Below are 26,177 nucleotides of genomic sequence, written 5' to 3' on the forward strand. Positions count from 1 at the left end.
CATGAACAGTTGAACCATCAATATCAAGTGGACCAATCTGATTCATCCCCTTCCTTCTAGAGTTTACATAAATAAAGAACTCCTTGCTGTTTTTCTTTGCATCCCTTGCCAAAGATTTCTCATAATCTGCCTTCGCCTGCCTAACCTCCTTTGTAACTTGGTTACAGATCAACATATCTATCATAGGCTTCTGTCACACGTTAATTTGTATGTATCCCATGCATTTTTCTTCTCTGCCATATGTCTCATTAGTTCATCTGACATCCATTTAGGCCTGAACCTTGAACAATATTTCTTTGTTGGTATGTAAAGCCTAGTAGCTTCCAAGATAATTTCTTTGAATGCTTCCCATTTTGAGGTTGCTGTTGGTAACATCATCAGTTGGTCCCACTGTATAGAATTTAATGTACATATTAATCTCAATCATATTTTTTTAGGCTATACAAAATTTCAATGTTATTATTAATGAAAAATTAATAACAATTACCTATTTCCATTATTGTTTTGATAATTACCTATTTTTATTTTTATAATCAAATTCAGGAAATTGTTTTTTATTCTTTCTGAAAAAGTGTTCAAATAGCTGTTTTTCCAGATTACAAATAAGAGCAGGCGGTGACTTGCGAGCTGAATGTGACTCGAACACTCAGGTCTACCGACTCACTTTGTTTCGGTCTCAGTCTGCCTCAAGCTATTGTGCGGTCAGGTTGTATACAGAGTTTCTGTAATTTCTGAATTGTGACTTTATTTATTAAATAATTTTGCAATCCTTATAATTTAAAATGGCATCAAGTGACAGAGGAGTTAAAAGAAAACATGTGAACTTAAATATGGCGCAGAAATTAGAGCTAATTGAGAAATTAGAACACAGTGTCTCAGTAGAATGTGTTTGTGAAATTTACAGCGTAAAAAAAACAAACTGTTTGATATCCATAAATCAAAGGCCAAATTGCAATATAATTTTATATTGTACAGTACTGTATATTGTATTAAAGTTTTTTTTACATTAAGAACAATAAAAAATGCCTCCGTCCCAGGTTACATTCGATTTAAGAGACTTTTGGCATTAACGGATATTCCTTCTCCCCTATTAGTCCGTTAAATTGAGGGTTTACTGTATGATCTTGTCAATCAATCCAGCCTAGAGAGAGAGAATGCTCAAACTGGTAAAATTTTTCTCAATGTGGCCCATACACAAAAGGAACTGAAACCATGACAGTTATAAGTTGACTCATGCTATGAATAAAAGTAACATAGTGGCATAGTATTTGGGGTCAGGTGCCACCAGTGGCTTCCCATATCTGCACCGTATGTACTCGGTGATGAAATGCAGAACTATTGCAAAAGCCAGGAAAAGTGTAGTGTCTAGTTTATGAAGTACTGTGTTTTGTTATGTTGATGTGTCTGGCTGCTCAGCCACAGGGACTTACGTTGCCCACCACCACACCGGGAGGTGACCTAGGCTGCTCATCATACTCTGGCCGGTCTCTGCCAGGGTTGCCTGAGCTTTCTCGATGGAGACCAAGTAAAAAAAAAAAAAAAAAGAAAAAGAGGATGAGTGAGGTAGATAGCACGAGAGTGGGATTCATAGTCAGGAGGAAGAAAGACAGAAGGACGAGGAAGGAAAGGTAGGTAGGGGAGGGACGATGAGTGGGTTACTCCCTGTTCTGGGATCCTCCCAGGGAAAAGATGAAAGAGTTGCAAGGGCGGAGTGCCGACATAGAGAGAGAAAAATGCCATTTGACAGCTGTTTTCAATGATTAATCCAAACGAGTTGCTTTTAACTGTTAGCTTACTGGTCTTGCCACTGGCTGAGCTCTGATAGAATTGTCCTCTTGACCTCAAAAGCAGCTTGTACAAAGGCTGAGAGCTGTTTGTAGGCATCTTTGTTAACAAGGAAGTGGTGCTCCTCACCACAAGGGAGAGACAGTAGAGAGGTGAGCATGCAGCTTCAAGAAGCATGGTAAAGGTGGCAGTCCTTAAAGCATATGCTCACAAGTTTTTTCTTCTCTGCAAAGTGGTGGTTTCGGATAGGTCATGGAAACTGTGGGTGACTCTTCCTTTGGTCGAGGCAATCCAGTCCAATTGCCATGTATGGAGGAGGTGGGATATAATGTTTTTCCTTTCCTGTTTCTGGTTGTTGGTGAGGTTGAGAACATGATTGTCATTGACAGAGTTTTCCTATGGTGGTATAAAAGCCTCGCAATCACTTCCACATGTAAGGGGGAGAGCACCAGGACCTGAAGTGCAGGTGTGCAGACAGTGCAGAATGCCCTAGCGATGATGAGTAGGATATGCCTTTGTATTGTATCCAATTTTCTTCTATTTCTTTCGAGGTTTACTCTGAGACACCGTAGCAGGGAGCAGAACAGCCATGTAGATGATTGTTAATGTTCTTCTTTTTAGACCCCAGTATCATCTTGTAATTCTGGAAATCATGCCTATGTGATTTCCAGAATTTCCTAGGCTGTGTATCCAGTGTTTGGTCCATTGTTGTTTTCTGTATTTATAAATGATATCGATGATGCTATATATGAGGCTCAATGTCCATGTTTGCAGATGATACAAAGGTTGGCAGGGTTGTTTATGACACTAATGACAGTACACTGCTGCAACAAGATCTAGAAAAGTTGAGCAGATGGAATGAGAGGTGGAAAATGAAGTTTAACATTGACAAATGTAAAGTACTACATATGGGAAGCAGTAATCCAAGAGTAACGTATCAACTACCACACTGACGGTGGTAGAGAATGAAAGGGACCTGGTGGTAATTGTGCAGACATATGAAGTTTTCTGAGCATTGCAGATGGTCTGCAAGAGTAGCTCATGGTGTCTTGTCAATGATATACAGGAATTTTTCTAGCAGGGATAAGGTGATTATCCCCTTGTATAAGACAATGGTCAGGCCACACCTTGAATATTGTATACAGGTCTGGAGGCCTCAATTTAAGAAGGATGTAGAGCTGTTGGAATGAGTACAGTGAATGGAACAAACTGTTGCTCTCAGGAAGAAAGGCTCAAATTTTGCAAATTACAATGTCTGGAGACTAGGTACCTGCAAGGTGATTTGAATGAGGTGTGTAAAGCCTTGAATGGTTTGAGCATGCTCAATGCAGATGGGATTCTTCCTCTTGCTCAGAATAATCGCCTGTGAGGGCATAAATTCAAATTGAGCAGAGGTTGTAGGATAGACATGCGTAAGTTTGCCTTTACCAGTGGGTGATTGATTGCTGGAACAAACTTCTGTCGTTGTAGAAGTCGATAGCTTAAATAGATTGAAGGCAGAACTTGACAAACATTTGAAGCGAGTGGATGGGTGAAATAAGGGATTTTTTCGGCTGATGCTATATAAGCTTGCTTTCTTGCATCACGTGCCTTTGCTAATGCTACGAAGGTGGATGTCCAGTATGCCAGAAAACCATGACTGGTCAGAGGGGTTCCCGATCATTTACAAAAGAAAAAATTAACTGACTATATTTTTAAGTTGTTTAAGTTGTACACTTGTTAAAATTTCATTAAATATTCCAGTAAGTGTAACCTGCGTTCCTCTTTAAATCTGTAGGTGCTAGGCAATATTTGACTTTAAATTCCAATCAGCTCATCAGAATCCATGAGACGTACCATATTTTGGGAAGGAAAAAACATTAAGTTAAAATTTGTTATCCAGGGTAACTGAATAACACTGAAAATAATTTACCTCCAATTCGAAACTGATACTTCTTTAGAAATTCAATAATATATATCCTCTTATTGGATGGCAAATCGTTCCACCATCTTCTGAAACCTCTGTAAGTAATGAAAGCATGATATACATACAGTATATTTAAAGTGCAATTAATCAATGTTTAGCTGATATATATAGCTATTCAAAGCCATTTCTGAATATGGTTGCCTGCATGCTAAAAAAAAGGTGCATGCCCATTTTTTCTTCTTGCCTTACTTTTATTTAGTAGTCAACATGCTTCATAATTCATATTAAGTGTAATAATACTGAATTTAACTTTTATTTTTTAGCAGATACAGGAAAAAAATTACACTGAATTAAAACTGAAGAAATATTTGGCTATGCTTTAAGAACACACAAATAAAAGGCAAATTAGTGCAGGCAAATAAAAGATGTCTTCCCATAGCCACCTGTGTATTTACCATGCTATACTGACCCAGCAGTAAGAACCTTGTACCAATTATACAGACTAAGAATTTCAATACAAGTTTCAACTTACAGGGAGCAGAGGGTCACAATGTAACTTAATAAATGTTTTGACATTAATTAGCATACAAAAAAATGCAATAAGCAGGATTTTGAGGGAATGTACAAATAAGAAATATGTTTATCACCTTTACACAGATGTATTTATAACTAAAAACTGTTTGTCAAAGGTAAACATATAAGGTAAAGCTCGCTTTGTAACAATGTATTTCCCTTTTTTGCTGCTATATCAGAATGGTAGCAGCTGCCACCATAGTTTACAAAAAAGAACAAAACATGTAAAAAAGTTAAGCCTTTATGCAATTCAATCTTTGAATGGCACCGATGTCAAAGCTTGAACAGACTAGTTACTAGATTATAATTTTATAGAACACTTAATAAAACTGTATAATTTTAAGTTCTCTACACTTAGACATTCAGTTTAATTACAACTGTATAATATTTACATCTCTTCTCCGATATACGTGCGTGTGTGTGTGTGTGTGTGTGTGTGTGTGTGTGTGTGTGTGTGTCTCTCTCTCTCTCTCTCTCTCTCTCTCTCTTCACAAGCAACATCATATTTATGAGATTTACATAACAATATATATGAAACATGCATTAATTCATGCATTAACTGGAATAAAAACAAGATGCAGGATATTTCAGAGACTGCTGGGAGTCATTGCAGTACAAGTAAACACATGGGTTGTGTTAGGATAGCTAAGAATAATCACAGGTGCATGTATACTTGTGTGTACACCGATGCTAGGAGTTTAGTAAATAAATTTGATGAATTTGAGGTATTGCTCAGAGCATCAAAGGCAGATATTGTTGGGATATCAGAGACGGGGTGTCACACAGATATAAGGAATGAAGAACTGGAATTTGGGGAGTACACCATCTACAGAAAGGTTAGACAGGATAGGAAGGGTTATGCTATTAGTTAAGAAACACAAAATCCAAGGAAGTGAAGCCAGTCGATATCGCTGGACAGTGCAGTGTCGAGTCAGTTTAGTGTGACATAAGCATTGGGAGATCAAAAGTGAGAGTAGGCGTGTGCTATAGGTCTAATGATTCTGATGAGTATAATAAGAAACTGTACAGGGAAATAGAGTGGGCCAGAACATCAGAGAGTCTTATAATGGGGGATTTTAATTTCCCAGATATTGACTGGAATTTGTGGATTTATTGGATGATTGTTTTCTACATCAGCATGTTCAGGAGGCAACTAGAGGGAGTAATACTCTTGATTTGATTATCAGTAGTAATTCTTCATGCATTAAGAATCTGCAGATAAAGGAACCACTAGGTGGCAGTGATCACTGTGTGTTGAAGTGGGATTTACTCAAAGAGGTAACTACCATCAGGGGTAAAGGGAAGGGTTTTTGCTTTCATAAAGGCGACTACGATGGTCTGAGACAGTATTTAAATTCTATACAGTGGAACCAACTGAAGATGTTACCAACAGCAAATTCAAAATGGGAAGCATTCAATGAACTTATCTTGGAAGCTACTAGGCTTTACATACCAACTAAGAAAAATTGTTCAAGGTTTAGGTCTAAATGGATGTCAGATGAACTAATGAAAATATGACAGAGAAGAAAAATGCATGGGATACATATAAATTAACATGTGACACAGAAGCCTATGATAGATACAAGTTGATCTGTAACCAAGTTACAAAGGAGATTAGGCAGGCAAAGGAAGATAACGAGAAATCTTTGGCAAGGGATGCAAAGAGTTCTTTACTTATGTAAACTCTAGATGGAACGGAATGAATCAGATTGCTCCACTTGATATCGATGATTCAACTGTTGATGATCCTGCTCAGGTAGCTAACAAACTAAATGAATATTTTGCATCGACATTCACACATCAGGAGTTATTCAGCAAGGGGAATGCCAGAGGTGTATTCAACTCTGGCAGTAAGCTAGAGAATCTTGTAATAACTGAGAGTAAAGTGGAGGAGAAATTGTTGAAGATAAACACAAAAAAGGCACCTGGGGTGGATGGGATCTATCCAGTTATATTGAAGGAGGCAGCAAAGGAAGTAAGCAAACCCTTAGCCATAATTATGAGAGCTTCCTTGGACTCAGGGGAGATAACCACAGACTGGAGATATGCAAATGTGACCCCAATTCACAAAGGAGGATCAAAGGCCGACACAAGTAATTATAGACCTGTGAGTTTAACTTCTGTTCCAGGAAAATTAATGGAGGCACTGATTAAAGAAGCACTGCAGGATCATTTTTTTTTTTTTTTTTTTTTTTTTTTTTATGAAAACCCCAAACACGAGAGGTATCAAAACCTATAGTACTTAGTACCATGCATGGGTTGAAGGAGAAGTATGGGGAGAGGGGGATGCCGGAAACTTTGCTCTAGATACTAAACATGGGTTTCACCATCTAGACAAGACTTCAGTTATAGCTCGGACACAGCATTGTTTTCTAAGGGGAAGTCTTGCCTGACCGATTTGATTGGATACTATGATGCAGTCATAAAAGAACTGGATGCAGGGAATAACTTTGATATTATATTCTTGGATCTTAGAAAGGCTTTTGATACTGTTGCACATGGAAGACTGCTGCACAAAGTGGAGCAGTGTGGCATTGGAGGAAGCTGCTATGGATAAAGGGGCGGTTGAGGGGGAGAAGACAGAGAGTGGTAATCAATGGACACTGCTCATTGTGGACTAATTTTTTTAGTTGAGTCCCTCAGGGTTCAGTGTTGGGTCCATTATTGTTTTCTGTATTTATAAATGATATTGATGATGATATTGATCAAGCTTAATGTCCAAGTCTGCAGACGATACAAAGGTTGGCAGGGTTGTCAAGGACACTACTGACACTATGCTGCTGCAACAGGATCTGGAAAGGTTGAGCAGATGGGCTGAGAGGTGGCAAATGAAGTTTAACATTGACAAATGTAAAGTACTACATATGGGAAACAGCAACCCGAGAGCAACATATCAACTCTGTGGTACTACACTGACAGTGGTAGAGAATGAAAAGGACCTGGGAGTAATTGTGCAGCAGATATGAAGTTCTCCGAGCAGTGCAGACAGGCTACAAGAGTAGCTCATGATGTCTTGTGAATGATATACAGGAATTTTTCTAGCAGGGTAAGAAGGTGATTATTCCCCTGTATAAGGTCATGCTTGGACCTTAACCATAAGGTCCAAGCATGACCTGTTTTGACAAAAGCCATACTGACTATTGCTCATTAATTGTTCTGACTCACCTTGAGTACTGTATACAGGTCTGGAGGCCTCATTTCAAGAAGGATGTAGAGCTGCTGGAACGAGTACAGAGAAGGGCAACAAGATTAGTGAATGGAACAAAGGGGTACTCTTACAAAGAAAGGCTTAAGTTTTGCAAATTACAATGTCTGGAGACTAGGCAGCAGCGAGGTGATCTGATAGATGTGTATAAAGCCTTGAATGGTTTGAGCATGCTCAGTGCTGATGGGATTCTTCCTCTTGCTCAGAATAATCATCTGAGAGGGCATAAATTCAAATTGAGGAAAGACAGATGTAGGATAGACGTCCGGAAATTTGCCTTTAGCCAGCAGGTGGTTGGTGGAACAGACTTCCATCCCTTGTCGTGGAAGTTGATAGCCTAAATAAATTTAAGGCTCAGCTGGACAGGTATTTCGAACGAACGCAGGGGTGAAGTGGAAGTGGGGTTTTTTTTTTTTGGCTGATGCTGCATAAGCTTGCTTTCTTGCATCATATGCCTCTACTAATGCTAACTCTCTAAAGCTAGCAATACTGCATTAAAACCAAGTTTAATCTAGGAATTCTTTTTTTCATAAAACCAAACTGTATGGAAAAAAAGAACTAATCATTGGTGGATTCTTCTATTTGTCCACTTTTAACGATATTCGGCTTGATATCTTTCTAAAGAATTAAATATAACATTTCATTAAAATCTGTAAACTGGAGGTCAAGTTGCTATGCAGATAGAAAGACAGATACGATGAAGACAATATGCACCAATGCATACATACATACATATACATTTTATGTACAGATTTCTGTAGAGATTTTCTAATGGTGGATTGAAAAGATATGGCTGAATGGGATGCGAGGCACACCTTGTATCTTGACAGAATATCTCAGCAATAGCAATTTCCTACGTAAAGATAGTGGCGGCTCGTGAGCATCAATGTAAAGGATATGTGCTGGTGATGTTCTGAATGCACCAAGTGCAATCCCCAGTGCACTGTGTTGAACTGGATCAAGCCAGCGTAATGCACTCTTTCTGGCAGAGTCATAAATGGGAGCTCCATAATCAAGACAGGATCTGATTAATGCCCTGTATAATCAAAGAAAAGAGAATGATCTGCACCCCACATTTGTGCAGATAAAGCTCTGAGTATGTTTATCTTTTTTAAGCAGGCAGTACGTACTTTTTTAATGTGCTCTAAGAAATTTAGCTTGTTGTCCATGATTAAACCTAGAAATCTAATGTTACTGGTGATTGAGATGGAGATATTAGAGATGTGAAGTTCAGAATCCAGATGAAATTTGCATTGTATACAAAAATGGATAGCAACTGTTTTCTGCTGCAAAAGCCTATAGCCGTTAAGGCTGGCCCATTGCTGTATTTTATTTAATGATATCTGAAGCTGTCGTTCAATATATCTCATATTTTGGGAATGACAGAAGATGGAAAAGTCATCTGCATAAAGGTAAGTTTCTACAGTATTTGGAAGTTGTTTAGTGATAGAATCTATTCTAAGGGCGAAAAGAGTGGCACTCAGTACTGATCCCTGTGGAACACCTTCTTCCTGAATGAAAGTTGCAGAGAGGGCATGTTGGTATCGAACTTGAATCGATCTAGTGTGTAGAAAATGCTTTACAAATATAGGAAGGTTGCCCCGCAGCCCAAGAGAGTAAAGATCTCTTAATATGCCATGCCGCTTGGTGGTATAAAAAGCCTTCTCTATATCTATGGAAACCATTACTAGATGTTCATGCTTAATAAAGGCATTACGAATGGCAAATTCAGCCTTAACCATAAGGTCCAAGCATGACCTGTTTTGACAAAAGCCATACTGACTATTGCTCATTAATTGTTCTGACTCAATGATCCAGACGAGTCTACAGTGGACAATTTTTTCTAGAAATTTGCTGAGGCAGCTTGAGAGGGACATTGGTCTATAGCTATGGGGATTGGTTGGATCTTTTCCAGGTTTTAGGAATGCCAAAACAGTAGAATGATGCCAAGAAGTTGGGTAGACATTTTATAGAAAAATACGATTGTAAAAGCACAGGAGATGCAGAGCTTTGTCATCAAGATGTAGCATGATGTAATAGATTCCATCTGGTCCGGCAGCACCACTGTGGGCTGTTCCGATAGCATGCAAGAGTTTGGAATATTGTAAGGGTTTGTTATACGGCAGAAGGAGGGCAGTTTGGAAGTTAATAGAGTGCTGTTCTGCAGTGTTTTTTAATTATCTGGAAAGGTGGAATATAAGCTGCCGCCACTGAGATTTCAGCAAATGTGTTGCCCAAAGCATTTGCAATATATAAAGGACTAGATAGATCTTGCCCATTACAGGACAGAATTGGTGAAGGTACAGTAGGAAACTTACCAGAAAGCTGTCTAATTTTTTTCCATATTATTTTGGTGTCAGTGTTTTTGTTAATGCTTGATGCAAAATGGATCCAGGATTCTTTCTTGGCTTGCCTTTGTATGAAACGTGCTTTTGCCTTTGACTTATTATAATTTATTACATTCGGTGTTGTTGGATATAGCCAAAACAAATTCCAGGCTCTATTTTTTGCTTTTTTGGCTTTTGTGCATTGCTCATTCCACCAATAATTATAATGCTTAGGAACTGAGGGATTTGATAGTGGTATTGTGTCTTTAGCCACATTTAGGAGATGTGACGTGATGTATTCTGTCACATCATCGATAGGCTTGAGACAGATTTTTTCCTCATCAAAAGATATTGATGACTGGAATTTTGCCCAGTTTGCTCAGGCAAATTTCCATTTTCTGCAGGGTTGAGTTGGAGGAGCCTGTGCTATTAATAGGTTGCATACGATTGGGAAGTGATCACTACCCATTGGATCATTTAAAACATACCACTCTATGGTCGGGACCAGTAAAGGAGAACAAATGGAGAGATCTATGGCTGGGGTATGTCCATTTGGGTTGTTGTTGTTGGAGTGGGATTTATTGGCGCAAGGACTGCTATGACCATATTGCGCCTATACCGTTACTTTGGAGTGTTTGTCAATATAGGAAAGGAGACTATTCTAGAAGTGATTGTATGCGTTAATCATTTTTAGAAAAGTGAACAGTTCTGATAAAGTGGCATCATTTCCAAGTATATGGCTTAGTTGCAGAGGTTTTTGTGAGCTAATTAAGGATTTGAAACATGCGATTCTAGCTGAATGGTAATGTGTACACTCAATGATAATATGTTTTACAGTAAGTATGGAACTACAATGCGGGCAAAGTGGAGGATCTTCTCCTAGCAGTAGAAATAGGTGTGTAAGATGTGTATGGCCAATTCGTACTCTTGCCAGCACGACCTCTTCCTGCCTGTTTGATCGGGAACTGGATCTCCACAGCTGTGGATTGTGTTTTATTTCAAGAAGTTTGTTACCTGTTTGATTATGCCACATTTCAGACCACATCTCAGTACATATCCGCCGTATGACTGGTTTGTAATCAGAAAAAGGAACAGGGGTGGAATCGAAGCAAGTGGGGTGTTTTGCTGCTTCGTCTGCACGCTCATTTCCTGGAATTCCAACGTGGCTCGGTATCCAGCAAAACGTAACAGTCCGATTATTTTTGTTGAATTGGCATAACTGTGACCTGATTTGTGAGAGGAATGGATGCAAATGTTGTGATTTATTCTGCAGGGCATTCACCGCACTTAAAGAGTCTGTATATATTATTACTTGGGTGTTTGGAACATCGTTAAGGAGTTTTAAAGCCATTTTGATTGCGTATAGCTCGGCCGTAAAAACACTGCATTCAAGTGGTAATTGGACAGAGATAGTGCATGTAGGATTCATTACTGCAGCTCCCACGGATACATCATGTATATCTGAAGTGTATATCTGAAGACTGTGAGCATTGGTCAATGCGTGATTCGCATGTAGTTGTCTAAGATTGTGGTTCGATAAGGAGTGTTTTCCCCACTGAAGAAAATAGTCGTCGCAATGAGGTATATACATTGCCCATGGTGCTTGTACTGCGTCCGTAGCTTGAAAGATATTTCCAAGATAGATGTTCCAATTTTGAGTTACCTCTTGTAGCCGAATACCAGCAGGTTTGTTTTCGTTGGGTTTATTTCTATATAAGTTTTCCCACTGCGGTTCAAAAAGATATGTCCAGATGGGATGAGACGGGTGACTACGTAATTTGACTGCATAACTAAGAAGCAATACTTTTCTCCTAAGATGTAGTGGAGGTTCATTGGCATCTATATACATACTTTGCACTGGGGATGTCTTAAAGGCCCCTAAGGCAATCCTGAGAGCACTATGCTGGACCGGATTGAGCCAAGCCAATGCTGTCTTTCGTGCAGAATCATAAACTGGGGCTCCATAATCTAGACGAGATCTTATTAAGGTTCGATACAGATGTAGAAGAGTGAAGCGATCGGCTCCCCATGTCATGGAAGATATAACTTTGAGGATATTAATCTTTTTCATGCACTGAGTTCTTATTTGTCGTATATGTGCCTGAAAGGTAAGTTTGGTGTCAAGTATAAGGCCCAAGAACCGGATACTTTTGCTAAGTGGTATTTTTTGGGTTCCTAATATTAGCTCGGGATCTGGATGGAGCTGACGCTTTTTGCAAAAATGGATTGCAGTTGTTTTTGTTGCAGAGAGACGATAGCCATTGCGGGATGCCCATGACTCTATTTTATTTATCGAGAGCTGCAATTGTCGCTCAATGGAGCGCATGCTTTGTGAATGATAGGATATAGTAAGGTCATCTGCATATAAATAGGTATCAACATTAGCCGGAATATTTTCTGTTGCATTATTTAGCCTAACCGCAAAGAGCGTTGCACTTAGAACTGATCCTTGTGGGACCCCTTCTTCTTGGACAAATGTACGGGAGAGTGAATTGCAGTAACGCACTTGAAAGGTCCTGTTTTCTAGAAAACTCTGTATGATAAGGGGTAGCTGACCCCGGAGCCCTGTGGCATACAGATTTTGAAGTATGCCATACCGCCAGGTGGTATCAAAGGCTTTTTCGATATCCAAGCAAATCATGACTAGATGTTCTTTACGGATAAAAGCATTGCGTATGTTGGATTCTGCCTTGACCATAAGGTCTAGAGTTGACCGATTTTTCCAAAATCCGTACTGATTCTTATTCATCACCGAATGAGATTCTAGATACCATACTAAACGGGCGTGGATCATTTTTTCTAGTGTCTTACCAAGGCAACTGCTGAGAGAGATTGGCCGATAGTTTCGTGGATCTGATTGATCCTTTCCAGGTTTAGCAAACGCTAGAACTATTGAGTGACGCCAAGAAAGAGGAAAGTAGCCATCTGAGAATATCCGGTTGAAGTATATTAGCAATGAATTCAAAGCTTGTTTGTTTAAATGTTTAAGCATTATATAGTATATCCCATCAGGCCCTGGTGCACTATCACCCGACCTATTTAGACAGCTCTCTAGTTCAAATGATGTAAAAGGTCGGTTATATGGAGGAGATGCCCTTGTATTGAAGTTCAGGTTATGCTTTTCTGCTTTAGCTTTTAGCTGTTTAAAAGTAGACTCATATGCTGATGCTGCGGAGATTTGGAAAAAGCAATCTGCCAGGGCATTTGCAATTTCTGTTGGAGTGGAGAAGTCTTTACCTTTCCAGCTTATAATCGGCATTGATTCGGGGAACAGTTTACCATTCAGTTTTTTGATTTTATTCCAGATTTTTCTAATCTCTGTATTTTTAGTAATAGTGGAAGCAAACCGGATCCAAGAGTCTTTTTTCGCTTTTTTCTGCACATAACGTGCCTTTGCTTTAAGTTTCTTAAAATTAATCAAGTTTTCAGTTGTTGGATACTTGCGAAATCGATTCCATGCTTTATTCTTTTCTTTTTTAGCATCACAGCATGCATCATTCCACCAGATATTGGCATGTCTGCGAGGACTGGCTGTGGTTTTTGGTATAGCACAGGTTGCAGCTGTTATTATCTGTGCAGTAATGTGGTCGGTAACTTTATCTATGGACTGGCTTTTGATGACTTCATTATCAAAGGAAATTGAATCTGTGAACTTGTTCCAGTCTGCTTTTGAAAATTTCCATTTTATGCGGCTGGCTATATGTGTGGTTCTGTTTGTTTGCAATTTGCAAATAATTGGGTAATGGTCACTGTTTAGTGGATTACTTGAAACTATCCACTGAATGATTGGGAATAGCTTTGGGGAACATATTGATAAGTCTATGGCAGTAGATACTCCGGTGGGAAAATGAATATAAGTGTCAGCACCAGTGTTTAATAATGTGAGATTCTGGCTGTCAAGAACTGTTTCAATAAGTTTTCCTCGTTTGTCTATCTGGGGAGATCCCCACATAGTGTGGTGCCCATTGAAATCTAGTAGAATGAAAGGAGATGGAAGCTGCTTTATAAGGTCCTCCAGTTCTTTCACAGTGAATTCTTTGTTTGGGGAAAGGTATACAGAGACAATGGTTAAAGTAAAATTTAAAACAATACGTATGGCTACAGCTTCTAATGTGGTCTGCAGGGAGATCTGTTTTGTAGGAACTTTGTTGTCAACTAGTATGGCTACGCCTCCTCTGGTTGAGTTAGTATTGCTTCTGTCTTGTTGATAGATACTATAATTTTTAATCACTGGAGTCACCTGCGGAGTTAGATTGGTTTCTTGCAAGCAGAGGCTGATTGGACTGTGCTGTTTGATTAGGTCATAAATATCAAATATATTGCTTCGTAGACCTCTACAGTTCCACTGTATAATATTCTGCATTATTTAGTTTTTGGGATTGGGTATGGTTCTGTCTGTTTTTTATATCCAACCTGCTTGTGTCGTTCTGGTTTCATCTTTTCTTTTTTTGGGAAGCTAGGACGCCCAAGGTCCATATCATCTTCTGCATGTAAATCTAATATTGTCTCATCATGCAGGGTACCAGCATCTGTGTCCATATTTCCTGAGTATGGTTGTTGTGCAATATTTGGGGATGATGCTTTCAATTTCACAGTTTCTGGTAGAGTATCAGTTGCAGTTGGTGGGACTGTTAGCGGAGTATTGTTAGCACAAGTCACTTTACATTGTTCTGTATGTGGCTGCTGTGGGACCAACAGCACTGATCGGGCCCAATCAGCAATTGAGATGGATGGAGGTACTGTGACTGCCGTTTGTGTTGCAGCTGACTGGTATTTTTTGGCTGCCGCAGCATAGGTAATTTTTGGCATACTGAGCATAACTTTTTTCCTAGCTTCCTGGTAGGTGACCTTTTGCTCAACTTTGTATTTCTGGATCTCTTTTCCTACCCTCCAGAGTTCACATGATTTTGAGTATGCTGGCCTTTACAATTTGGGCATTGTGGCGTTTCTGCATTGCAGTCCGTTTGTGCATGAGCTTTAGAACCACAGTTTGGGCAGATGGCGTCTCCTCGACATACTGTTTGCGAGTGTCCAAATTTTTGACACTTGAAGCATCTGATTGGATTCGGAATGTAGGGACGTATTCGGCAATTAAGGTATCCGGCTTTGACACATGATGGTAAGGTTGGTGTACTAAATGTGAGGATAATATTCCTAGTGGGAACAAGTTCACCATCTTTTTTAATTATTATCCGCTTTGCTTGAACTACCTTTTGATCTTTTAGTTCTTCTACTATCTCATCTTCAGTGACATTCATCAGGTCCCACTCTGCTATTACTCCTTTGGAGCTATTTAAAGTGGCATGAGGGGTGACCTGTACTGGTATTCCGCCGAAAGTGGATAATTTCAGTAGAGACTGAGAATGCTGGTGCTTAGTTGTTTCGACTAGAAGATCTCCAGATCGGAGTCTTTTCACCATTTTCGGTGAACCAGCCACACTTTCCAAACATTTCTGGATTAGAAATGGTGAAAGTGAACTCACAGGTTTGGCAGAAAGAGAATGTAATATGAGGAACGCTGGATATTCCTGCTGATTCTCATTTTTGCGTAGTCTCTTAGATTGTGATTCGTCACGTTCGGGTTCATTTGAGTCATGACATGAGCGTCTAGGCTCAAGTACTGGAAAGTTGTCATAATCCATGGTTGCTCCTTTTAGCCCCAGAGGATAACTTTTCCTCCAGGTTACCGGCCCCGCCACGTGGAGGCAGGAGCGGCGCCACCAGTGACCATGCGATTAGAGATTAATGGTTAGTGTGTTATGTGTTATTTCTATATACAAGAAGAAGAAAGGTACTTTTCCTTTCTTTTTGAAAAGCTTACTTCTTTATTTAGAAGAGCTGAAAATAAATAACTTAGCAAATGAAACACTTGAAATTTCTCTGAAATCTATTAACTCTAGAGAAGTCGCTTTGAAATTCACTTTTAGATTCGCTTTGATCACTCGGGGCCTGTCCATTTGGGGGCTGAATGTGAGTGTGCCAGTATTGAGTATGGTGAGGTTTACTGCCTCTATTAGGCTCTCAATGAATCGACCTCATCTATTTAATTTAGGATTGCCCCATAAGGGGTGATCCTAAAATTAAAGGATCACCCCTTATGGGGAGATCCTTTAGTTAGGGGACCATTGAAGTCCCCTAACATACAGAGAGGTGGAGGTATCTGTATAAGGAGATCTTCAAGATCTTTTAAACAGTAGGTATGGTTTGGCTGTAAGTAGATTGATACTAATGTTATTTCTATTTCAGTTTGAAGTGGAATATGTTTAGTTGGGATCTTTGAATTTATCAGGATTGCTACACCACCATGGGCAGCATTTATTGTATTACGATCCCTTCGATAAAGGCAATAGTTCTTTATCGAAGAAGAAATTTGCAAAGTTACGTAAGTTTCCTGAAGACAAAGGGCAACTGGGGAAAATCGATTAATTAGATCTTGAATATCATCTGTATTAGCATTAGTAGAGGCATTTGATGCAAGAAAGCAAGCTTATGCAGCATCAGCCAAAAAAAAAAAAAAAAAAAAACCACTTCCACTTCACCCCTCTGTTCGTTCGAAATACCTGTCCAGCTGAGCCTTAAACTTATTTAGGCTATCAACTTCCATGACAAAGAATGGAAGTCTGTTCCACCAACCAACCACCCGCTGGCTAAAGGAAAATTTCCACACGTCTATCCTACATCTGTCTTTCCTCAATTTGAATTTATGCCCTCTCAGGTGATTATTCTGAGCAAGAGGAAGAATCCCATCAGCATTGAGCATGCTCAAACCATTCAATTTTATACACCTCTATCAGATCACCTCGCTGGTGCCTAGTCTCCAGACACTGTAATTTGCAAAACTTAAGCCTTTCTTCGTAAGAGCACCCCTTTGTTCCATTCACTAATCTTGTTGCCCTTTTCTGTATTGCAACGAAAGCCTCTGCAGTTCCATTGTAAAATACAAGGCATTATTTGTGTTTAGTTGATGGAGCTGATTCTGACTGCTTTATGAAAGTGACCAGTTTATGGCGTTCCAATTTCTGTTTGTCTTTTTACTGGAAGACTGGCCGACCAGTGTCCATTTCTTCGGCATGGATTTCTAAAATAGAATCTTCCTGTATAGATGTGCCATCTGTGTCCATGGTTGTGTTCTGAATATTTTTCACAGTATTTGTGTTTGTAATACAAGATGTGGTAGCAATCACTGGTGGAGGAGTTACAGCTGGTATTGTCAGAGGTGTATTATTTGCTTGTTCTGTGGTCTTGGATTGTTGCTTGTGTACAGTTGGTTGCATCTCAGAGAAGACATTTCTAGCCCAATCAGAAATTGATTTATTAGTAGGGATGGTAACATCAGTTTGAACGGAGACTGGTTGATATTTTTTTTTACAGCATTTGCATAGGTAATATTCTGGTTTATAGTTGGTGCAACTAGTTTTCTTGCTTCTTGGTAACTGACTGTTTTTTTTTTTTCAACCTTGTATTTTATTTTTTTCTCAGTTTTCCACATGTCTTGGAATATGCAGGATGGTCACCTTTGCAATTTGTACATGTCATTTTTGTAGCAGTACAATCATTTTGTATATGGTCTGAGGACCCACAGTTGGGGCAGACAGGAATTCCTCTACATACAGTTTGAGAATGCCTATACTTTTGGCATTTATAACATCTTAAAGGGTTGGGAATGTATGGGCAAATGCGACAAAATAAATAACCAGCTTTTATAGAGGAGGGTAAGTTTGGCGTATTGAAGGTGAGAATAATATTTCTTGTAGGTGTCAGTCGATATCTTTTTTAATCATTATTCTTTTCGCTGGAATTGCCAGGGGGAAAAGGTTGATGACATTGTAAAGCAGATATCATCTTTTAAGGGCAGAAATGGTGATATTGTTGTACACGCCGGTCTTCTACTCTTAATGATATTAAAAGTAGAAGACTGGCAGAATTACATGACAAGTACAGGTCAATGTTGAAAAAAAGCCATGAGTTAGGGTTGAATTTGAAAGTGTCTGCAATTCTGCCCAGACATGATACGAGGGAGTATAGGATAAGAGCCTTATTGATAAATTTGCCCTGGGGAGATTATGCAAGGCTCAAGGGGTAGAATTTTTCTCAGTCTGGTCTGTGCTTCTTAACAGGAGAGACTGCTTGTACAGGGATAGGATACACTTAAATAGAAAGGGTGCAAGAATATTTGAGAATGCAATCGAAGCAGAGAGGTGGGTCAGAAAACTGCTAGCTTGGGGGGGGGGATACAAGGACTAATAGATTAACAGTAGCCGCTGACAGAGATGAAAGTGATTCTTGCACTGCATGTATTGAAATGCAACTGAGCAGCAGCAGCCTGGAAAGCAAGGCAGTGGGGATTTCAAGGACTGCTGGGAGTCATAGTGGAACAAGTAAATACATGGGGTGTGGTAGGGTAACTAAGGGTGCTTACACGTAGAACACAGGTGACCGCTTACTTGGAACCAGCAGCGATACACAGCTAAAGCTTCTCACTGGGTATGAACACATAGAAGGCAGTGACCGGTGCAATTTCTCACTGGGGTAGGTTTTACGGGTGCTACTGTATTGCGGAACGTTAATCCCTTTAGCTCTCGGGTAAAACCACTACCGTAAAATTTTCGATTATCTCTTCTGCAATTCAGTGGGTGTCCCGTAATTTTCAGGTGAAAACTTATGAAAAGATAAATAATAAGGGGAAAAGAGAGGGAGTAGGTTGTTTACTAATGCCCATTGCAGGACATTCGATTAAATATTCGTTGGAATGAGCACTGAAATAATTGAAAGAGGAAGAGAATAATGTTGCTGCAGGGGAAGAATTAAAAATTTATCGAAGGGAAAAAAAACGCTAAAGTTGCAAAGTGTTCAGAAGTTACTACACATAAATACGCGTTATGTATTATAATAACAGTTGAGGAGAATGAAAAAAAAAAAACTGGAAAGATGAGAGGAGGTAGCATAACTACAAATCGAAAAATGAATAATTTTATTCTCTTCCCTCCCTGTTGGTTTGATCATTACGTATAATTTCACAATTTTCGCTCTTCTGTCTTGCCATGCCATTTTTTATCATTATTCTCATTTAAGTTTATATCTCAAGCATCATGTAGAGGAAAATGCTTTTTGCTCCCTCCGATGTATGTTTTATCCTTTTTTTATGTAAGATTCAGTTTCTAATTATTTCAAACATTATTCAATTATATATATGTTGAAATGAAATGTATATTTATTTTCTTGCCCAATTATCTTTTTCTCTGAAAAATTCCTTAAAATTCATAATTTGGTCATATAATCAAATATCATCGATTTTCGATTATACAGTCCACACAAAATATTTATAAAAAAAAACAAAAAAAAAAAAAAAAGCCAGCGTAATACAAATATTAACCCGGTTATATACTTCTGTACCTCATACCATATATATTTAATATTAAATAGATTTCATATATATATATCAAAGTATTAAAGATATTTTACTGGATTTATACGTTATCGTTATTTATATATATATATATATATATATATATATATATATATATATAAATAAATTTTCTTTTTATACTCCGGGACGACCGAACAGTCAGGAGTTTACAAGATACACAGAATACAAGAAACATCACCGTATTCAACACTCAAGGCACGTGTACTTATGCACCCGCACGCCTGACCACTAGTTATATATATTTATGTAACGCACTGCGTACATAAATCGACAAATTGTTATAGAAATATATAGTGATTTTTTTTTTTTTAAATTGTAATTGTGAGTTTCTGTTGTAATTAATTTTTATGTCATCTGTAATCATATACAGGCTGTTTCGTTGTTGATATGCATTTGGATGAAGGCACTCGAAGTTTTCAAAAACCTAAATTAAAAAATGTTGTTAGTTATGTTTTTTACAATCAAACATCATAATCCCTTAATAATTATTTTTAACTTTCGATTGGTCCACAACTAAATTTTCAACCAAATCGCCAACATGGCTTGGAACTGCGTTCCAAGCCATGTTGGTGATTGGTTGAAAATTTACAAATAGCAATCCTAGTTTGCTAGGAACGACAGAATTTAAGTGGTTAAGAAAGCCAGAAAATAATCCTGTCTTCATGTGTGAATTGAGAAGAATGTACTCTTACATGTCGTCGAGTTCCAGTTCTTCAGATGAAGAATCAATCCTCATGGAAAACGTTTTTTTTTTAAAAATGAATAGACGAAGAATAGGCGTGCACCCATTAAATTCCAATAGAAAAAAATTCGGTGAATATCACCATTTATTTAAAGAATTGAAACAGCATGAAGAGAGATTTTTTATATATTTAAGAATGAATCTAGAAACTTTCAATTACATTTTAGAAAAGACTGAACGTCGACTGACCAAAACTTGGACTAATTGGCACAGGCTGCCAATATTGCCAGAAGAAAGACTTGTTGTTACTTTCAGGTAAGTGAAATGTACAGTTCTACAAACATTTTGGAGACTATTTCAGAAAAATAACAATAAAAACAGAACATTTTGCTTAGTGGTTAACAATGTTTTATTAAGTTTCTTTTGAACCAGTACACGAATTGTGGTACACAAATTCATCTACAAGTTGTAGCACACGAATTCTGAATGCCATCTTCTGTGATCCCTCCATTTTCTGTACATGGGGAATCAAACTTTTAAAAAATAAATCATCGTCGTAAAGTTCTTTTTCTCTTTTTTTTTTGTGATTTTGCTTGTAAATATTGTAGTTTTTTATTTTCAATGTTTAACAGAGCAATATTAAATCTTTCATTCTGAGAAAGCTTCTTCCTTTTTTGTGGTGGTGAAGTTAAAGATGACCCAGGAGGATGCCAACTGCTATCGCTGTCATCTTCAATTTCAACTATTGTTTCGGGTTCATTGTACAGCTCTTGAAAGCTGCTGTTTTCCTCTTTTTCGTTGGCTGCTGATTGGGACTCGTTTTGAGCAGTCACCGGAGATAAATTTCCCGTGCTGGCCTGGCTTTTACAATATCTTTAAGGAAAAGCAGAGATAGAAAATATGGCCATTTTGAAGCGTAGTTTTTTCCGGAATCTCCGGAATGCAAAGGAGGAATTTTACCGAGTTCAATTGAGAATTGATCTCTCGAGTACTTCCATTTTTTTTCTTAAGGCACTTTCTGAAACCAAAAATAATAAAAGATTAACCCATGCTATTTTATATTATTATTATCATAAATGAAGGCTATAGTAGGGTTACCAGACGTCCCCATTTCCAAGGACATGTCCTAGTATTTTGTCATTATAAAACGAATTTTAATTTCACATATTCTGTGCATTGCACCTTCTGTCAATACAACAGAATAAATAAAACCGATACACTGGTCGCATTCAGTGAACTGTATAATCTCAAAATTACACAAGGGGATTTATTATCTCAAACACAAATCAAACTATGACTTTGCTACCAAACGTCTCTCTGACCTCAATGGCACTCCGACAAGATCAGAAACTTCTGCCGTCTCTCTTGAACCCAACGTTTTATAATTACTTACTTTGTTATCGAAACACACTGAAAATGATTGTCAGTAACGATAAATATAAATTGTAATTTTTTTGTAATAAATAGAATTTTTAAAATGTCCTCGTTTTTAAAACTAAAAACATCTTATTTTTTTTCTTTTTTGTCCTTGATTCTAGATCTGGTAACTCTAGCTATATAAATGTCAAAATAAAACTAAGTTCTTAAAACCTTTTTTGTTTTCAGGTATTTAGGATCTTCATTCAGAAACCTAGCTTATTCGTTTAGAATGGGAGTAACTACCATTAGCAAAATCTATTAGAATGAGCAGAAGCCTGAAAAACAAGATGCATGGTATTTCAGAGCCTGCTGCAAGCCATTGCGGTACAAGTAAACACATGGGTTGTGTTAGGGTAGCTAAGAATAGAAACAGGTGCAGGTATACTTGCGTGTACACCAATGCTAGGAGTTTAGTAAATAAATTTGATGAATTTGAGGTATTGCTCAAAACATCAAAGGCAGATATTGTTGGGATATCAGAGACGTGGTGTCACACAGATATAAGGGATGCAGAACTGCAATTTGGGGAGTACAACGTCTACAGAAAGGATAGACAGGATAGGAAGGGGGGAGGGGTTATGCTATTAGTTAAGTCAGTTTGGTGTGATATAAGCATTGGGAGATCAAAATTGAGAGTAGGAGTGTGCTATAGGCCTAATGACTCTGATGAGTATAATAAGGAACTGTACAGGGAAATAGAGTGGGCCAGTAAATCAGAGAGTCTTATAATGGGAGATTTTAATTTCCCAGATATTGACTGGAATTTGGGGGCTGGTTACTCAAACACTAGCAGGGCTTTTGTGGATTTATTGGATGATTGTTTTCTACATCAGCATGTTCGGGAGGCAACTAGAGGGAGTAATACTCTTGATTTGATTATCAGCAGTGATTCTTCATGCATTAAGAATCTGCAGATAAATGAAGCACTATGTGGCAGTGATCACAGTGTGCTGAAGTGGGATTTACTCAAAGAGGCAACTACCATTAGGGGTAAAGGGAAGGGTTATTGCTTCCGTAAAGGCGACTACGATGGACTGAGACAGTATTTAAATTCTATACAGTAGGACCAACTGATGATGTTACCAACAGCAAATTCAAAATGGGAAGCATTCAAAGAACTTATCTTGGAAGCTACTAGGCTTTACATACAAACTAAGAAATATTGTTCAAGGTTTAGGCCAAAATGGATGTCAGATGAACTAATGAGGCATATGGCAGAGAAGAAAAATGCATGGGATACTTACAAATTAACACATAAGGAGGTGATTATTCCATTGTATAAGGCAATGGTCAGGCCACACCTAGAGTACTGTATACAGGTCTGGAGGCCTCATTTCAAGAAGGATGTAGAGCTGCTGGAACGAGTACAGAGAAGGGCAACAAAATTAGTGAATGGAACAAAGGGGTGCTCTTACGAAGAAAGGCTTAAGTTTTGCAAATTACAGTGTCTGGAGACTAGGCACCAGCGAGGTGTGATAGAGGTGTATAAAGCCTTGAATGGTTTAAGCATGCTCAATGCTGATGGGATTCTTCCTCTAGCTCAGAAAAGTCACCTGAGAGGGCATAAATTCAAATTGAGGAAAGACAGATGTAGGATAGACGTGCGGAAATTTGCCTTTAGCCAGCGGGTGGTTGGTTGTTGGAACAGACTTCCATCCCTTGTGGTGGAGGTTGATAGCCTAAATAAGTTTAAGGCTCAGCTGGACAGGTATTTTGAACAAACAGAGGGGTGAAGTGGAAGTGGTTTTTTTTTTTTTTTTTTTGGCTGATGCTGCATAAGCTTGCTTTCTTGCATCAAATGCCTCTACTAATGCTAATGCTAAATCATTTCAGAGACTGTTGTAATTTTATGGGAAGAACTACAGCCCATTCATATGCCGGCACCGACTGAAATCAGTGGCTGAAGACTTCTATAAAATTTGGAACTTTCCTCATGTTTTAGGAGCAATAGACAGCAAACACGTTCATGTGTTGTGCCCAAAAAATTCGGGCTCAATGTTTTTCAATTACAAAAAATTTCATTCCGTTGTTTTGCAAGGGGTAGCAAATGCACATTATAAATTCATCATAGTTGACGTTGGTGGGTATGGCAAGCAAAGCAATGGGGGAACCTTTCAAGCTTCTGCCTTGTATAAATTAATAAAAAATAACCAATTACAGATTCCACATCCAGAAAATTTGCCTGGAACGGTTTTCAAGGCTCCATATGTGTTCATAGGGGATGAGGCGTATCCCTTACTGGATTGTTTATTAAAACTGTACAGTGGGAGAAACTTAAGTGTTGAAAGGGATTTGTTCAATAAACGGTTAAGTCGAGCCAGAAAAACAGTGGAATGTGCTTTTGGCATTTTGGTTTCAAAATGGCGAATTTTGTCCAAAAATATCGAAACTGATATAAATCTCGCGGACAACATTATCAAATGTATGTGCATTCTGCACAACACTATAATTGATAAAGAAGGACCAGAAAGGCAACTGCCTAATGTATCTAGTGGAGTTCATGAAAAAAATTTAACAATACAAGATAGGGGAAGAATCCCCAACACATCGAAAAATATAAGAGATATTTTCACAACGTTTATTGTTAACAATCCCATTGAATATAATATCATTTGATCTTTTATGAATTGTAAGGTTAATTGTGCACTGTTATTGCGTCACTTAAAAAATTTTTTGAATGATTGTTTCGATTAAAATTTAATTGTAAGAGTTCAATTATGTAGAAAGTGAGCCCGAAAACATCCAGAATGATACGTTTCGTTATTATATTATGAATTTTTCCGGATTATATTTCTTCACAATTTAACTTTAAAGACAAAATTTAAATCGAAAAAATTCATTAAAAAATGTTTTACCATGACACAATAACAGTACACGATTGCCATAATCTATTCGTGTAACAAAAATTTATGTAAATTATGATAATAAAAATTAAAAAAATATTTACCTTCTACATTCATTTCTTGGCTTATTTCCTTCCAACATTTCTCCACAGCATTCCTGTTCGAATGTAGTTTTTCAGTTTTATCCCATACTGGTCGTCGAAGATGAACTTTGGAAATAAGAGCTGCAATGTCCATGTTGCAATGAATGTGTGGCATCGACAACCAGCGAGCTTAAATAAAAATTCATTTAAGCAAGCAGGTGGGTCAGCACAACCAGCACTAACCAATTCCGATACGTTTTTGCAAACCCCCACTGTCTCGCGTGACTTGGTGGAGATGGGGTGAAACACATTTTCCATTAACGGATTAAATTTGGATGATTATCAGTGATTTTTAGGTATAGCTTAGTAATGAAAATCATACAACATACATTTTTCATATTAACTAATTTTCATTTAATGTTAACTGCAGAAGGAAAACCGAGATTAATTAGAAGGGAGAAAATATGAACCAACGGGTGTTATCAGTTACTGTCTTCATTTAAAATATAATGCACATTTTACGCAAAACTATTTCTTCGTTGTCATAATGATTATTTTTTTAATTTTTTTTTTCAAGATTGAAAACAATAAGGAACTGATGGGCATACCCAATGTGTGTACATTACAGTAGGCAAAATTTTTTAATATCATAATTTATGTAATGAATTGGAAGTTTCTAAATATTTAGAACGAATAGAGAAACGCTGTTTCCATTTCGAATAATAAAAACACTGACTGACCGACTATTTCTACATACGGTATTTATTAGCACAAATAAATATAAGAAGATTGTCTTCTACAGTTTTCTATTGTTTATTGTTCAAGGTTTAGGCCTAAATAGATGTCAGATGAACTGATGAGGCATATGGCAGAGAAGAAACATGCATGGGATACATACAAATTAACACATGACACAGAAGCCTATGATAGATACAAGTTGATCTGTAACCAAGTTACAAAGGAGGTTAGGCAGGCGAAGGCAGATTACGAGAAATCTTTGGCAAGGGATGCAAAGAAAAACAGCAAAGAGTTCTTTACTTATGTAAACTCTAGAAGGAAGGGGATGAATCAGATTGGTCCCCTTGATATCGATGGGTCAACTGTTGATGATCCTGCTCAGGTAGCTAACAAACTAAATGAATATTTTGCATCAACATTCACACATGAGGAGTTATTTAGCGAGGGGAAAGCCAGAAGTGTATTCAACTCTAGCAGTAAGCTAGAGATTCTTGTAATAACTGAGAGTGGAGGAGAAATTGTTGAAGATAAACACAAGAAAGGCACCTGGAGTGGATGGGATCTATCCAGTTATATTAAAGGAGGCAGCAAAGGAAGTAAGCAAACCCTTAGCCATAATTATGAGAGCTTCCTTGGACTCAGGGGAGGTACCCATAGACTGGAGATGTGCAAATGTGACCCCAATTCACAAAGGAGGATCAAAAGCTGACACAAGCAATTATAGACCTGTGAGTTTAACTTCTGTTCCAGGAAAATTAATGGAGGCACTAGTTAAAGAAGCACTGCAGGATCATTTAGACAAGACTTCAGTTATAGCTCAGACACAGCATGGTTTTGTTAAGGGGAAGTCTTGCCTGACCAATTTGATTGGATACTATGATGCAGTCACAAAGGAACTGGATGCAGGGAATAACTTTGATATTATATACTTGGATCTTAGAAAGGCTTTTGATACTGTTGCACATGGAAGACTGCTGCATAAATTGGAGCAGTGTAACATTGGAGGCAAATTGCTGCTGTGGGTAAAGGGGTGGCTGAGGGGGAGAAGACAGAGAGTGATAATCAATGGACACTGCTCGTCGTGGACTAATGTTATTAGTGGAGTCCCTCAGGGCTCAGTGTTGGGTCCATTATTGTTTTCTGTATTCATAAATGATATTGATGATGGTATATCAAGCTTAATGTCGAA

At 38.1% G+C, this 26,177-nt stretch overlaps 1 protein-coding gene across 4 annotated transcripts in view; it reads right to left on the bottom strand.

Moving 5' to 3' along the window:
• Positions 1–26,177, bottom strand: part of LOC150081132 (metalloendopeptidase OMA1, mitochondrial-like) — a 199,730-nt gene that overhangs the window by 162,512 nt on the left and 11,041 nt on the right. For all 4 annotated transcript variants that reach the window (XM_090381255.1, XM_090381252.1, XM_090381253.1 and 1 more), the window contains exon 2: positions 3,698–3,786. In XM_090381255.1, coding sequence (XP_090237381.1) covers positions 3,698–3,786 — 89 coding nt within the window. The remainder of the gene's footprint in view (positions 1–3,697; positions 3,787–26,177) is intronic.

Source organism: Mastigoproctus giganteus, chromosome 9 (assembly GCF_048544385.1).
Source record: "Mastigoproctus giganteus isolate SK-2022 chromosome 9, ASM4854438v1, whole genome shotgun sequence".
NCBI classification, from domain to species: domain Eukaryota; kingdom Metazoa; phylum Arthropoda; class Arachnida; order Uropygi; family Thelyphonidae; genus Mastigoproctus; species Mastigoproctus giganteus.